Below are 17,271 nucleotides of genomic sequence, written 5' to 3'. Positions count from 1 at the left end.
AGAAATCGTTTGTCATTCTTTTGTTGATATTAATCAAAACATTCATATTCCATTATGTATATATATATACTAGAATATTAGAATCTATAATTGTATTATATAACCATATCACAAATACAAAGCTAATACAGATTATATAATATCATCATCTCCACTAAGAAAAACTTAAACAAAATTTAAAATTTTGTTATTTTAATTTAGTAGTTGACACTTTGTGAGTTTAGTTTATTCTAAGCAAGAATACTTTTCAATGTCAACTTGATTATCTGAAAACCGATTAATATTTCAGGAACTTGACACGATGTTGGTATCAAACTCCTCAAAGAATTTGAGAAAATGGAGAGGCATCTTCATGGAGTTTTGTATGTGTTCATTATCACATTTTCTGTTATACATTTTGTGCAAGCGCAGGATCAAAAAGGTATAAGTATTGTAAATCTTGTATTCTGCTTTCAAAGCCTCAGATTGATTAAGACGATTCCTTCCTTATTCCTTCCTCTGTCTGTTAGGATTCATCACTTTGGATTGTGGCTTTCACCTGATGGGTCTCCGTACACCGATCCATCCACTGGATTAACATTCACCTCAGATGCTAGTTTCGTCGAGAGTGGAAAGAACGGTCGAGTTGATAAGGATTCTGAGAGAAACTTCGAAAAGGCTTTTGTAACGCTGAGATACTTCCCAGAAGGACAACGGAACTGTTATAACGTGAAGGTCACGCAAGGAACAAAGTATCTGGTTAGAGCTTCCTTCTTTTATGGGAATTACGATAGTCTTCAAACACTCCCAAACTTTGATCTGTTCCTTGGCCCTAATAAGTGGACAACGGTGAACTTGAATGCTACCGTACCAGGTGGTCAGTATAGGGAGATTATTCACCTGTCCAAGTTAAGCTCTTTGCAGATCTGCCTTGTTAAGACTGGAACAACTACGCCGATGATATCAACCTTGGAGCTACGGCCACTGAGAAGTGATATCTACATTAGTGACACTGGGAGCTCCTTGCAGTTCTTATCAAGAACTTATCTTAAAGGTTCTGGTAGCATTTTACGGTAATTAAGCTTTGACTTGTGACAAGGATTCTTTATCTTGGATTTTCATACAGTTTATTTTCTAAATAAAAAAGCTAGATAGAGAAATGTCATAAAACAAGAAAAAAAAAATCGAACAATGAATCTGTTTTTGATACTTACATTAGTAGTACCACATGAGGTTTTGTTATATCTTCAATGCAAGATTTGTGGCAGGTACCCTGATGATGTCTATGACCGTAGGTGGTTCCATTGGTGAAGAAGGATTGGAATTTAATAACTACAACACTCAATGTAAACACTTCTAATGGTTTTGATCCGCCTCAAGGTGCGATGGCCTCAGCTGCAACCTATGTAAATGTTATGGGACGTGGGATATTCCTTGGAACATGGAGGATTCTACAACACGGTTTCACATTTACCTTCACTTTGCAGAGATTCAAACTCTGTTAGCCAATGAGACCAGAGAATTCAGCGTTTTGCTGAATGGAAATGAATTTTCTAAACCTTTTAGTCCTAAAATGTTAGGCATTGTAACTATGATAACTCAACCCGAATCGACATTGAGATGCGAAAGTGGGGCTTGCCATTTGCAGCTGGTGAAAACAACAAAGTCAACTCTTCCTCCTCTCCTCAATGCTATGGAGATTTTTACTGGTGTTGAACTTCCTCAGCCAGAAACAAACCAAGATGAAGGTGTGTACAAAAATTTACATTTGTGATACACATGAATTGGAGATCTGACATATTTTCAGTTCTTAATATCATTAACTATGTAATGCCTCCAGTGGTTGCTATCAATAAGATCCAAAGTGCTTACGGATTGAGTAGAGTTAGCTGGCAAGGAGATCCATGTCCCAGAGAGTTCTTGTGGGCTGGTCTAAACTGTAACAACACAGATACTTCCATTCCACCAACAATCACTTCCTTGTAAGGTCTTACAATATTTGCATCATGGTTAAGTCATTTCTTTGTTCTAAATTTATTATATATGTATTACTAGAAACTTATCTTCAAGTGGATTGACCGATATAATTATGCCTGCCATTCAGAATCTAACCAATCTACAAGAACTGTAAGTGTCAAACATATATGAATAATATTCACAATGTTTTGGTTTTTCTACTGTGATGGATATTTTGTATTCATGAAATGCTAGAGACTTATCAAACAACAGCTTGAACGGTGATGTGCCTGAATTTCTAGCTGACATGAAATCTCTTTTCATCATGTAAGTACTTTATAAGACTGTATAGATGAAGCAAAAAATGGTCTTTTAGGTAGCAATCTTATAAATTTCCTACTTGTCTTTTATGTTTTATTTTCTACCATAACAGAAACTTAAGTGGAAACAATCTTAGTGGTCAAGTTCCTCAAAAGCTTCTACAAAAGAAAGGACTGAAGCTGAAGTAGGAAACTTCTCATATTATCTTCATTTGTTGAATACCATACACTTTATACTGAATAGCATTTATAATTCAGCCTTTGAAGGCAACCCTAACCTTAATTGCACAGAAAGTTCATGTGTAAATAAACCTAGAGAAAGTGGGCATCCCAAAAAGAGTATAATTGTACCAGTTGTTGCATCAGTTGCTTCAATGGTTATTATTGGAAGTGCATTGGTTACATTCTTTGTTCTCAAAAGGAAAAAATCATCAAACAATAGAGGTATTCATAACAAATTTATTAATTTTCATGTATACAGTAACACTACATATCAAACAAACAAAAAAATCATATTAATATTTTGTGTTGCAGAAAAGGGTAGAACACCAAGACCGGAGCCACCGAAAATAACGAAAAAGAAAAGATTTACTTTTACGCAGAGGTTACTGAAATGACAAATAACTTTGAAAGGGTTCTTGGGAGAGGAGGATTCGGCATGGTTTATCATGGATATGTTAATGGTACAGAACAAGTTGCTGTTAAAGTAGTCTCTCAGGGATCAGATCAGGGCCACAAACAATTCAAGGCAGAGGTACTCGTAAACACACACGTTCTTTTACCACGTTTTGTTGGATATGAACCATTTATCTGTATTTTTTTTCTTTCGTGTTGGTGTTTTAGGTTGATCTTCTTCTGAGAGTTCATCACAAGAATTTGGTAGGCCTGGTTGGATATTGCGAAAAAGGGAAGGACTTGGTTCTCGTATACGAATATATGTCCAATGGAGACTTAAAAGAGCTTTTGTCCGGTAAGCCAATCACATGCGGATCCAATGGTAACATGTCCCTCTTGAACATAAACTAATGCCTTAGTGAAAAAACATAGGAAAGCATCACTCCTCTGTTTTAAGGTGGGGAACCAGACTAAAAAATAGCGGTAGATGCTGCACAAGGTTAGTGAAGCCTAATGATCATTTTCCTCTCAATAACTGTAGTTTTATATGATAATCTTCAACAAAAATGAATTTGTTGCACTAGGATTGGAGTATTTGTATAAAGGATGTAGACCACCAATTGTTCATAGAGATGTTAAAACAGCAAATATATTGTTGGACGAAAACTTCCAAGCCAAAATTGCCGATTTTGGGCTTTCTAAATCATTCCCAAACGATGGAGAAAGCCATGTATCCACAGTCGTTGCAGGAACTCTTGGTTACCTTGATCCAGAGTACTTAACTATCATTTTGAAAACATGTGTGTTCTACTTTTACTTCAAATCATTTAAAAATCCTGACAATATCTGTATATTCTCGCTTTTGCAGATACTACCAAACAAATTGGCTGACTGAAAAAAGTGATGTCTATAGTTTCGGAGTCGTTTTATTGGAGATTATAACAAATTTGCCAGTGATTGACCAGCGTCGTGAAACACCATACATAGCAGAATGGGTGGGATTAATGGTCACCAAAGGAGATATTAAAAACATTATCGATCCAAGACTTAAAGACGATTACCACTCTGATTCTGTTTGGAAATTTGTTGAGCTAGCAATGGCTTGTGTCAATGCTTCTTCAGCGAGTAGACCGACCATGTCACAAGTTGTTATTGAGCTAATCGAATGTTTAACACTTGAAAACTCGAGAGGAGGAACGAGTTGTGACATGGAATCCGGGGGTTCAAGAGAAGTGACCATGACATTTGGAACCGAAGTGAACCCCACGGCTCGCTAGGCTTGCTTAAAGAACAATCTTTTGGTGCATTTTCATTGTGTTTAGATAAAATAATTCAGAAACGTTTGTCTGAAGTAACCAATTTGATCTTACAACTGCAAAAAAAAAAAAAAAAAAAAAAAAAAAAACAGTATTTGCTGTCAGAACTAATTCACAATTACTTTCTTCATTTATATAAAAACGATGACTTTTGTTTTCTAAACGACGATATTTAAATAAACAATTAAGCGCAACAGAGTACGACTAAGGCTGACACTGTTCATCACAAACAAAGCAAAAGAAACGTGTGTACAAAGAAACTTGCAGCCTCAAATAGATTTGTTTATACAGGCTTGAGTTATCTAGCTCCAGGATTAAGCTCTGTTGTGATATTCATGGACAGCTCGATAGAAGAATCGTTAGTCGAATCCGTCATACGACTTCCCATGTTTCTTGCCATCTCCATGTTCAGACATTCTTTCAGATCCATTACTACTTGAGTCATCGTCGGTCTCCTTGAAGAAGACGGATTCAGACAAGTCATTGCGGTCTCAACCACTTTCCATATCGTGTTCGGATCAAAGTCTCCTTGAAGCTTAGGATCCACAATGCTATTAATGTCTCCTCTTGATAGCATCAAACCAACCCATTCACCTATGTGCGACCTTTCCCTTTTCTGGTCTATCACGGGTCGGTTTGTTACTAGCTCAAGTAGAACAACACCGAAGCTGAACACATCGCTTTTCTCTGTCAACCAATTTGTTCTGTAGTACCTGAAAATAAAAGAAAGACAAACACATAATATTAACAAGAAATAAAAAAATTCAATAACATTGTTGAGAGTAGAGATTAAAACTTACTCAGGATCAAGGTATCCAGGAGTTCCTGCAACTACGGTGGAGACATGAGTCTCAGTTCCAAGTGGGAAAGACCGCGAAAGCCCGAAATCAGCTAGCTTAGCTTGGAGCTTCTCGTTTAATAAGATGTTAGTTGTCTTAATGTCACGGTGAACTATTTGTGGTTTGCATCCATTGTGTAAATACTCCAATCCTTGAGCTGACTCGGCTGCTATACGAAGCCTTCCTTCCCAAGTTAGTATCGACGGTCCACGCTTCCCTGAAAATCATATTTTGAAACAAAAGGATCAGAATTTTGAGACCCCAAAACGTTGAGAACATTTTGTATGACAAAACCAGACCTGATAAATGCTCTTTCAAGTCTCCATTCGCCATGAACTCATAGATGAGAGACAATTTATCGCCTTCTTCGCAATATCCAACAAGACATGTGAGATCTTTGTGATGAACTCTAAGAAGCAACTCAACCTAACAAGTAAACAAAACAGAAACATATCCAAGAATTAAATCAAAACACCTTTTTTAAAATGTTTTAGAGAAAGATTGGTTCAATAATTATTCAGTATGTTAGTTATTATTACCTCTGCTTTAAACTGTTTGTAACCAAGTGCAGTAGACTCAGTGAGCATCTTAACAGCAACTGGTTGGTTATCCAATACTCCGTAATAAACCACACCAAAACCTCCCCTACCAAGAACCCTCTCAAAGTTGTTTGTAATCTTAACAACATCAATGTAAGTCAATTTGCGGTTCTTGGCTATCACTGGAGATTCATAGCCATGAGACCTCGAATGTAACGGTGTTGTACCGGTGCCTGAATTGGGGTTAAGACCAAGCTTGACTCTCTTCTTCCTCTTGAGGACAAGGAAAGTAACGATTCCAGCTGCAATGAGGAAGACTGAAACAAGTGAGGCTGCAACAGGTGCAATAACCGTGTTTTTCTTCTTCTTCTTGGTGGTGGAGCATGAAATGATCGAACAGAGCCCGGTGTTTCCTTCGAGACTAGAGTTTCATATATGTGATTGAAAGGAAAAAATGATTAGAAAGGTCTAAGGATTTAATCAAATTTTTACTTGTTTCACACGCAAGGGATATATTTTACCTTAGTGAAATCCTTCCTCTTCGTGCTTTATCAAGGAGAGTTGCAGGGATTGAACCATTTAGCTCATTGTTTGATAGGTTTCTGCGCAAAACAGAGTGAACAGAGGTTACAATATGTTCGGTTTCTTTTTGTTCATTGACCAAGTTTTAGATTTGAGCCACCTTGTGCTTAAACTTACATGACTTTTAAGGTTTCCATGTTCACTAGAAACTCTGGAACCGAACCAGTTAAAGTATTGTTAGACAAGTCACTGCAAGAAAATCAAAGCCAAAATAAATCACATATTAAAATATATGACTTTTATTACAAATTGGCTGCATTTACTAACAAAACTTGAGTATAACTACTTACAGAACTTCTAAATTGGTAAGCTCCGATATGAATTCCAATATCTCTCCAGTCAAGCCACTTGCAGACAAGTTCCTGTTTTCAATATCAAATATTTAAAATAATTTTTAAAAATAGGCATTATGTTGAAAAAAATTAAACTCTGTTATGAAAACAGAACAAGATTAATACTTACAAAGAAATGATCTTAGGCTGCTCATTGTCTATATAACTGCAATTAACACCAGACCACCTATAAGCCCGTGGCGCGCAAGTATCTCCTTCCCAGTCAATCTTGTTCACACCGTAACCCGACTTGATGTTCATCATTGCATCAACTGATAAATAAACTTCTCATGTAAATTTTTGGTTCTTGATCAACTATATATATATATAGATCCAAAAGTAGTTAGTTACCAACCTTCTTTTCCATCGGTTTCTTGCTCCGGAAGCAAGTTAACCAAATAAACCTCCATGCCATTGAGTAGAGGAGGCAACGTCGCGTTTCCTGTCCTTTGAAGCGAAAACGTGTACTTTCCATTCGCATCGGCACCAACTTCGTTAGAGGTAAATACGGAAGAAGTTGTGAAGTTAAGCGGTCTGAAGGGTCCGTAGATATGCTTGTCATTGTACATGATGTTGAACTCTCTTGTTTCATTGGACTTTAGCTCTTGAATCTCGGCAAAATGCATAAAAACGTAGAATTGCACGGTGCTGTCCACGCCAACTAGGGAAATGTTCATAGGTGCGTCCGGGTCTGTTGGAACTGAGGCTGTGACCATAGCAATCTCTGGTGGCTGGTAGTCATTGTTGACATTCACTGTCTGGTTGGTACTAATCTGTGACCAGTTTCCAAAGTTATACGGTGTCCAGACACGATCAAACACATCGATTCCGTACCTAAAACGAAAAAAAAGCATATTTAGTACCATTTTTTAAGTTGTCTGACCTGACATGAACTTATATACCTGTAGCCTTGGTTAAGAGTTGCACCAACGTCTGCTCTGATGAAGAGCTGCAAAGATCCTTGTCGAGACAAGTAAGTAGTGTTCTTGAGTTTACGAAGCTCTAAAGCGGAGATAAAAGGCGTTGAGTCTCCTGTTTTGACCAAACAGATTTGTAAACGGTCGGCCTTCAAGACATGAATCATCTCAAAGATTGATGCTTGGGTCTCGTTTGTGGTTGAAACTGTAGTCCATAGGTTAGGCCCGAGGTGGAGCTCGAATTGCGTGGTGGGATTATCGTCATAACCGCCGTGTAAGAAGTTTGTTCTGATCAGATACTCATCGCCTATGGTTAGGTTTAGGGTATAGCAGTTTCTTATGCCTTGTGGAAAACTCCTTAGGTTCCTTGTGAAGTAAGTAAAAATAACTTGTAAAGAATATGTAGCTTGAGCTTCAAGCTATTAAAATTAATTGATACTGAGAATATTATCTATACCAGGCTTGTTGCTGAAACTGGGTCCGGTATGCTTGTTTGATGCTTCTACCAACACCGGTACTGATGAAACTCGCATCCGAGATGTAAGTAAGGTTTGTTGTTCCCTCACGAAAAGTCGTTCCCCTCGGCGAACCACAGTCCAGACTGATGAACCCTACAGAAGAAGAAAAGAAGAGTGTGTTTAGTAAACCATACCCGGTTTGATGAAGATGTTATAACTAGCTTTTACCTGACTGATCTTGGGCAAGACTAAGGAAAAAAACGGAGAAGATTTCGAGAAAAACTAAGAGAAGACAAGCAGAAAACGCCATTAGCATTCGTCACTTTAGGTTTCTCTCGTCTTTTGATTATGCAGATTATAAAATTAGGAATCAAATGAACATATATGGGGTGCAACTAAAGTAATGAAACTGGGAATTGTTTTCTTGTCTAAACCGCGTTGATACTTGGTACTGGTTACTATTATTGGGAACTCAAAGTCAAACCTTTTGGTAGAGGTAACCAATTGCAATTTTTTTACGTTAATTCGTTGACGTATGAAAAAGTCGTATATGCTGATAATTACATTGTTTTTTTTTTTGAAAAAAAAATGATAATTACATATGAAGGAAGTTTTTGCTAATTTGTTAATCTCACCATCAGTTCCGATTTATATTGCTTCCAACTACGTGAATATTAATTTCTTTTGGTTTTATGCATATAGATTTGATTTTTATGTAGTTAAATAGGTGAGAGTTTCTCAGAGATTATCTTTAGAGAAAATCTTTACAGTATATAAATAATATGGAGAATATGTTGCAGTTTTTAGAGCTTGTCTCCAGAGAATTTTTAAACATTATATATATTTTTGTAAAGCAAAAACATTATATATATTCTGATAAAAAATCGTTGAAATATGAACACCAGAAAATGAAATATACATAAAATTATATAAAAGAAAACAATCTCTCAAAACTTATCTCTAAAATAAATATCAGAATTTATATAAGATATGATTGGTTGTCTTTTTGTGATGAAGCTCCAACTTATCTAAATAAAATTTGCGGATGTTGACAAAATAATAGTATCTTTATTTTCTTTTTCAATGACTAACCATATTTAATTCAGAGAACATAAATTGTAATTAAATTAACTAAAAGTTTGATTTAATGAAATTTTACTATCTTCTCATGTTAAATTTTGTAATTCTTTCTGAAAACTAAAATTGAAAGCAAACATTAAGTTTTGAAAGTCAGAACGAGATTGGTTGGTGAGGAGCTAGCTAATACATGCACCAGTAAAACTGTGTCTGGAGAGACGACCACGACTTTAAAAAGAACACAAACTCAAAATAAAATAGCTGGTCAATATCAATTTGGCTGTATTATTACAAGATTTGCGAACATTATAGACAAGTGGGCGATATGTACATTTATAAGTTTTTTAAAGACATCATTCTACTGTCTAATAAAATAATATGTATTGAGAGAATCAGGGATAACTAGTAAATATTTTATAAGAATTGAAGTCGGATTTGAAAATCATCGAAATTTCAGATTTTTCGTATCTTTCAATTTTGAATAAAAATTAATAAATTGATATATTATACTGAACTCCAAGATAGTTATGGAAATCCAAAATACAACGCATTATAAGTTAATCAATTTTCTTAGAGAAGAGAAAATGGGAATCAAAACCAAAATCAAAGTGGCCAAAAATATATTTTTGGACGTGATCGGCGGCTGATATATGTCGATCCTTCTCCAAAGATTTGAAAACGAACACAAAACGATTAGTGCACATGGACATGGGGGGCCTTACCTTCTTACGGTTTGACCGTTGACATTTTCTTTTTCCTTTTCCGGAATAAATATGCTGTGCATAACTCATAACTTAGACCTCTAAATATTTTTTTCATAATACTATATAATTTCGTGTGTAATATTTATTTATATATATATGATAAAACAATTTTTTATATTTAAATAATCAAATTCGATCCAGTATATTTGACCGAATGAAGCATGAATTTTTAATTGTATTTAAACCTATAAACACTACAAAAAATTTATCTTTGTAAATTTATGTATAAAGTTTGGCACGTAAATATGGTGCTTCATAAGTTTTAGCTCAGGGTTAGCATGTATATAATAATATTTATGATTTAGACCTATTGATTGTATATTATTGGTAAAAAAGTTGAAACTAACTATTCAAATGTATATTATATCCAAATGGGATGTACACTGTTAATCAAAATATTGAACATTCTTAACAAAGAGATGGTAGAAATCCAGAGAGAACCGAGTATTACAAAACTCTAAGCTTTTGCTTGAAAGATAAAAGTTTTACCAAAACTAAGACATTTATATCTCGCAAACAATTTCTGGACAACTAACAGTAACAAGTAATCTAACACATCGTCATATGCGAAGCGATAACCATTGTCCTAGATGTGGAGTAGATGATGAGACTATAAACCATGCCATCTTCGAGTGTCCCCCAGCGCTACAAACATGAGCACATGCAGCAACCCCAACTCCGTCATCAATTTTCCCCAACACGAGCCACTACATGAATATATACTATCTTTTTTAGAGAAAGAATGATATAGAAGATCCTGAGGTGGATAAAGATCCATATCCTTGGATTATATGGTTTATTTGGAAAGCAAAAAATAATAAACTATTCAGAAGAATATTCAGACATCCTTTGGAAACCGTCTGACATGCTAAGTCAGAATGTCATGTTTGGTTCTAAACAAACAGCAAACAAGAGGAACACGTAGTTGCACAAAACCTTGAGCAGTTAACAAATTCTGAGAGATGCATGATAGATGGATCATGGATACATGATGCACACTACAATGGTTATGGATGAACATGGAAGACCTAAGGAGAAACAACTCAGCTATTGGGAGCACGAAACTAGTGATGAAGAATCTCACCACTTCACTCGAAGCTCGAGGCCCTCTCGTGTGCGATGTAGTACATGCTTCAGCTATCGACGTGTTAAGCTTTTGGCACAGGTTGTAAGGATCTAATCTCGATGATTCAAGACCCAAGAACATGGCCTAACTTCTCAACTGAATTGGACGAGCTGCAGAAGCTGAAGAGCATATTCTCATAATTATCTATTGTTTTTATTTCTTGATCTGAAAATGTATTGTTTGATTCATTAGCTAAGATAGTGAAATCCTTCAATAGGGATATGTATTACATTGGTTGTTCTATTCCGATCTGATTCTCCAGACCACTTCAAATTTGAGTATTAGATCAGTCGTTTGATGTCAAAAAAGAAAAAAGGCTAATTAACTACGTAAACATAATAAACACTGGGAGGGGGTTATAGGATGCGCATTGGCATGCTTCGATTCTGACATTATAAAAAAAAAATTAGCTTTATCCAACTAAACCATACCGATTCACTAATATAAAAGGAAATTCCATTATTAGTTTATACTTTTAATACGTAGCTATAATCATGGCTGTCCTATAAACGATGACCACCAAAAAACAATTTGACTTTAATTAATAGTAGAGTTTCTTTTTTTTTCTTTTTGCTTAGTAGACTTTCCTGTAAAAGAATAATCACATGATTAAAAAAAAAGAGAAGAAGATGATGATAGGATATTTATAGTTTCCAGGTTGTGTTCTGATATGGACGAGATAACGCATCCTAATCTGTCTCAGATCATAAACAATGTACTCGGTGTGCTCTGTAAGCAAAATGAAACAATTTTATTGGCGTAAAGGTAAAAACAAAACCTGAATTATAATTATGAAAACAAACAAAAGAAAACCTTACAATCCATCTGATACACGGGACATCCAAGTGGAACAACAACACCATCATCCAAGCGGAACAACAACACCGTTAATGTAAACACATGAATTAATAATAATAATGTAACCACAAAAGAAGGTATAGAAGGATGTGTACAGCGAAAAAAAAAGTTAGAAGGATGTAACCGCAAACAGATGCTGACAGAATCAATATGTAAAACACCTTACCCGCTTAGTTCTTCAAGTCTAGCTTGTGTTTCCTCGTTTATAATCTTGTTTTGCTGTCCTTCAATCACTTTTGATATTCTCTTCAGTATTTCATAACCCTATTTCAAGAGGAGCAGTTAATCATCCGATTTTTGTTTTATGTAGTAATTTATCTTCAAGAGGGCCGGTTCATTAGCTTTGGCTTTTAAACTGTAAAGAGCGAATATATATAGGTTTTAAAAATCTCCAAATTGTAAACAGAAAAATATTTATTTTTTTCTAAAAATGCAATATAACAAAAGCAACTAGTATAGCAGTTATTTCAGATACCTTTAGAATTGTGGACTTGCTTAGCTTACCAAGTGGCAACTTATTGGCATCATAACCTATTTCAGCCATTTGTTTAACCATCATGTTGTCATTAAAAATGAGAGATACGAAACTGGCGACGTGAGGATCAAGTCTTGATCATTCCAAAGGTTTATCAACTTCTAATGATTCGCCAAAAAGACTCAAATTTCCCCCCGCACTGCTATTGTAGTCGGTTATAAATGGTGTATAGAGGTTAGGACAAATCGAAGAAGGAATGAACTACGTCTGAACATTCGACGGTTTAAAGTTAGTCTTTGTCTTCTCATAGAACTTGTTAGTAAACGATACACGAGCAAAACTTTCCTGATTAAAAGGGCCATATAGTTTGGTTTGGCCTTTCACACCAACTCTTCCCCATCTCTGGTATAATTAGTAAGCTTGCTTATTATGAAACTGTGTAGGGATCCGACTCTGCACAAACCACAAAAGATTAAGCAACCTACTTGGCTAATTACCACCAGAGCTGGTCCTGAGAAACATCTTTATCTTGGTCCCCAACTTTTAATAGCTTAAATACATAGGACTAATGCCCCCAAATTATAAAAGATGTATTTTATTAAGCTTTACCTAAAATGTTTACTGCTCATTAAATCTCATGACCGGCCTTGTTTATCACTGGTTTACAATAGAATATATACATACCTAGGACTTGCTTGATTATGAATTTGTTCTTGTTTTCACCAAGATGAGTCTGAGTGTCTGACTTAAGGTAGCGTCGTAAATATAGCTCTCCTACACAATTCATCGATAAAGAAAGATGGTGAATCTCAAAATCCATTGAAACTTAAGAAAAACGGAAACATGAAAAATCTTGCTTCAAGCTGGGCTTGTTGAATTAGGGTTTAGTAGTGACCCTTTGTAAAACATGGAAACTGCTTTTGATTTCCTCAGGAATCCAGGGATCCAATACTGCTGCACATTTCTTTGTTGCTGCGACTATTTTGTTCTTCTCCTCTGCTTTAGCTGTCTTCTTCACTCTTTTTGTTTTATCTTTTGGTGTAGTTGCGGAGCATCTTGTGAGATTATGCAGAATTAGATACCAAAACAATTTGTTTATTCATGATCATTGAGGAGTCTATTTATACAAGGTAGAATACTGTAAAGATAACTCCTAAAGTGCTATAAAACAAGAGATAATCATAGTTATATCATTATTTATAAGGAAATAATCCTTATCTAAACTCTTCTCTCTGATACTCCCCCTCAAGTTGGAGTGTGGAGATTCGTAACACCCAATTTGGATGATAACTCTTGAAACTTAGCACGACCCAGAGATTTTGTCAGAAGGTCTACGACCTGAGAATGAGCTGTAACATGTATTGTCTCAATGAGCTTAGCTTTGACAGCATCACGAACATCATGGCAGTCATTTTCCACATGTTTTGTGCGCTCGTGAAAAACAAAATTTGCAGCTATATGTATTACAGCTTTACTATCACAAAAGAAACGTGATGGCACATGTTGTTTAATACCCAATCCTTCAAAAGACGTCGCAGCCATTTGATTTCTTTAAGTGCATCTGACATGGCTATGTACTCTGCCTCGGCTGATGAATGAGAAACAGTATCTTTTTTCTTTGTTCTCCAAGAAATAGGTGAGCCTCCAAGCAGAACAACATAAGTGCTCAGAGACCGACGAGTACGAGGACAACCGGACCAATCGGCATCACAGTAGACTGTTATAGAAAGATCAAAATCTGATTTGAGAAGAATTCCTTGGCCAATGGATCCCTTCATGAACCTAACCACGCGAAGTGCTGCCTCCCAGTGAGCCTCTTTCGGAGTGTGCATGAACTGAGTTAAGATGTGGATTGCATAGCTCAGTTCAGATCTTGTATGACTAAGATAAATTAGCCGCCTGACTAGTCTACGATAGAGTTTCGGATAGGCAAGCAAAGGGCTCTGAAGTTTAGGATTGTCAAGTTGATGTCCTTGTTCAAGAGGAGTAATTGCTGGTTTACAACCCAGATTACCTGTTTTACTGACAATGTCGAGTGTGTATTTGCATTGAGATATAAAGAAGCCATCTGGTCCACGGCTGAGTTCGAGACCATGGAAATATTTGAGTTTTCCAAGATCTTTCATGGAGAAGCAACAACTGAGATAATCTTTAAATTTCTGAAGCATGTGATTGTTGTTGCCGCAGATTAAAAGATCATCTACGTAGATGAGAACATGCATCTCAACGCCATTTTTCACGTAAGAGAACAACAAGTAATCACCATAGGACTGAACAACCAAACCGCAAGAGAGAGTCTGAAAGCTTTTTAAACCAACACCTGGGAGCTTGTTTCAGACCATACAGAGACTTCCGAAGTCGACAAACCTTGCATGGATGCGTGTGACGAAAGCCAGGAGGAAGCAACATATAAATCTCTTTGTCCAAGTCACCATGAAGGAAGGCGTTGTTAACATATATCTGAAAGACCTCCCAGTTCTTTGATGCAACAAGTCATAGAAGAGATCAAATTGTTGTCATCTTGATAACAGGAACAAAATTCTCTGAGTAATCCTTACCTTCGACTTGCTTGCTTCCATTCACTACAAGATGCGACTTGTGCCATTTGATAGTATCATTGGCGTTATATTTGATGCAGTAGACCCACTGACTTGGAATGTCAATTTTACCAGGAGGGAGTGTGGTAATGTCCTATGTATGTTGCTCTTCCAAAGCATCAACTTCTTCGTACATTGAATCATTCCAAACATCGTACTGAGCTTCTTCCTTAAAATGTTTAGGTACAATTCCAGCAGTTATGGCATCAAGAAAAACTTGATATCCTGGAGAGAAGTTAGAATCAGAAATAAAATCTGATAAAGGGTAAAGTGTAGTACCTGAGACCGGAGGACTAACACGAGAGAGAAAGAGCGTGATGGGTAGTAGAGGCTTGAACATTATAAAGGACATAGTCTCAAAGTTTGACCGAGGGAACCCGTTCCCTTTGTCCTCGACGAGGTGACTTAGGTGATGAATCAGTTGGAGTAACTGAAATCTCATGTGGAGGTGCTGTGGTTTGAACTACATGTAATGGTTGATCCGTAGAAACCTCTGGTTCTTGAGCAGAGGAAGCGAGAACCGTGGGTTGTGGCATGGTTTCAACTGCTGATGATGTCGTATATGTGCTCCTCCTGTCGACAATAATCGGAGTAACAGCCCACTCGGAGTAACAGCCCAGTCATCATCAGGTGGAGTCGAACTAGATGTTGATGGAAGCAATGCCACTTTCTCACTGAATGGGAAACGTGAATCATCACGAAAGACAACGTCGCGTTAGATAATCATCTCTTCATATTCCAAATCAAAGACTTTCCATCTTTTCTTACCAAGAGAGTAGCCAAGAAAAACGCACAAGCGGCTGCGTGAATCAAATTTATCTTTGGAGCGTGAAGTCTTATGAACATAACAAGCTGACCCAAAGACTTTGAGTTGTCCATAGTCCGGTTTTTGTTCATGAAAAATATCGTATGGAGAAAGACTCTTATGGAGTTTTGATGGAGTACGGTTGATCAGGTAAGCTGCAGTAAGAATGGCTTCACCCCAAAATTTGATAGGTAGAGACGCTTGAAACAAAAGTGCTCGAGCAACATTGAGGATGTGCCTGTGCTTTTTTTCAAGACGCCCATTTTGTTGAGGTGTTGCGACACATGAAGTTTGGTGAATAATCCCAAGCTCACGAAAGTGATTAGATAGACACATGAATTCTGTTCCATTGTCGCTGTGAACTACCTTGACTGGTTTACTGAATTGTTTCTCAGCGTAAGTGATGAAATTTTTCAGAATAGTTCGAACATCAGACTTGGCGAGCATTAAGTAAGTCCAGACTGCTCTTGAGTGGTCATCGACAATGGTAAGGAAATAGACAGCTCCACATGTTGAAGGGATTCAATAAGGTTCCCATACATCACAATGAATAAGAGAAAAAAATTCATTTGATTTATTATTGCAATAAAAAAACACCTCTCTAGTTTGTTTTGCTCGAAAACATATGTCACACAGACTGGAGTTAACAGAACTAGATGAAGAAGAAAGCACAGGTAAAGCCGAAAAAACAGTAAAGCTTGGATGTCCTAAGCGTTGGTGCCAAAGAGCCTGATCCGCAGAGATGTTGACGCTGTGAACTTTGGCAGTGGCGACCTTAGTTAGGAGGTATACCCCATCAAGCTCTTCACCTCTTCCAATCAAAGTCCTCAAAAAACGGTCCTGTAAAACACACTGTATCAGTAAATGTCGCAAAGCATCCCGTTTGCTTCAAAATCTTTGAAACGGAGATAAGTATGCAATTTAAAGATGGCACAAGAAACATATTTTTAAATGAAACTTTTGAGGACAATTGGAAATCGCCCATACTAACAGTAAACGTTTTACTGCCATCAGCAAATCCAATAGAACACAAAGATATGGAAACAATGTTAGTTAACAAGGAAACGTATCCGGTCATGTGGTGAGAGGCTCATGTGTCGAGGATAACATCACTTTATCGTTTCTTACCAGAAAGCTTGTCACTGGTGTTTGACTTTTCTTGAATTAAGTGAGAGAGAGAGAGCTCGCTATTGTTCTTGTGTGAACTCTGGAAAAACAGAGGAGTTTGCACTTGTAGTAAGCCCCAAAGTGTCCTGTTGAGATTCTCGACTTCGAGAGGATAGTATTCGTTGCTCTTCACGAATTGCCTTACAGTATACTTATTCTAGAGATGGCAAAGGATCAAGACCGATAATAGTTGTACAGAGATTCCCGTATCTAGCATCATCAAGTCCGAGCAAGAAGTCATGAACCTTGTCTTCTTCTCTTTCTTTGGACAAGGTCTCTGCAACCTCACACAAACAAGTCAAAAGAGGTCTGTGAAGAGCATATTCCTCCCACAAAGAACTCAACCTGCCGAAATAGTCTAAGACATATTGGCCTTCTTGTCTGCACGTTGATATTTGACCTTTGAGTTGATGAAGTCGAACTTTATTGTGAACTGAAAAACGCTGCTTTAAATTGCTCCACAATTGAGATGCATCAGCGATGAAAGTCACCGTTGACCTAACTTTTGGTTCGATGGAAACTCGAATCCAGCCGATGATCATAGAGTTG

At 36.8% G+C, this 17,271-nt stretch overlaps 2 protein-coding genes and 1 pseudogene across 2 annotated transcripts; 1 reads left to right on the top strand and 2 right to left on the bottom strand.

Annotated features, from left to right (window-relative positions):
• The first annotated feature begins 116 nt into the window (after positions 1–116).
• Positions 117–4,147, top strand: LOC125602394 (annotated as a pseudogene).
• Positions 4,148–4,280: 133 nt separating this feature from the next.
• Positions 4,281–8,706, bottom strand: LOC125602395 (LRR receptor-like serine/threonine-protein kinase IOS1). Its single transcript, XM_048774062.1, has 12 exons — positions 8,082–8,706; positions 7,853–8,006; positions 7,381–7,761; positions 6,834–7,312; positions 6,609–6,750; positions 6,437–6,508; positions 6,264–6,335; positions 6,086–6,166; positions 5,565–5,985; positions 5,325–5,451; positions 4,987–5,242; positions 4,281–4,899 (listed from the first exon to the last, which is right to left on the bottom strand). Exons 1-12 carry the CDS (start codon positions 8,167–8,169, stop codon positions 4,485–4,487), a joined length of 2,688 nt encoding a protein of 895 aa, XP_048630019.1. The 5' UTR covers positions 8,170–8,706; the 3' UTR covers positions 4,281–4,484.
• Positions 8,707–13,616: 4,910 nt separating this feature from the next.
• LOC106453753 (uncharacterized mitochondrial protein AtMg00810-like) lies at positions 13,617–14,732 on the bottom strand. The gene is made up of 3 exons (XM_013895968.1): positions 14,712–14,732; positions 14,521–14,613; positions 13,617–14,423 (listed from the first exon to the last, which is right to left on the bottom strand). The coding sequence occupies exons 1-3, from the start codon at positions 14,730–14,732 to the stop codon at positions 13,617–13,619; spliced, it is 921 nt and encodes a 306-aa protein (XP_013751422.1).
• Between the last annotated feature and the right edge of the window lie 2,539 nt (positions 14,733–17,271).

Source organism: Brassica napus, unplaced genomic scaffold (assembly GCF_020379485.1).
Source record: "Brassica napus cultivar Da-Ae unplaced genomic scaffold, Da-Ae ScsIHWf_2831;HRSCAF=3611, whole genome shotgun sequence".
Taxonomy (NCBI): Eukaryota; Viridiplantae; Streptophyta; class Magnoliopsida; order Brassicales; family Brassicaceae; genus Brassica; species Brassica napus.
This window is presented reverse-complemented; position numbering and strand designations above follow the sequence as displayed.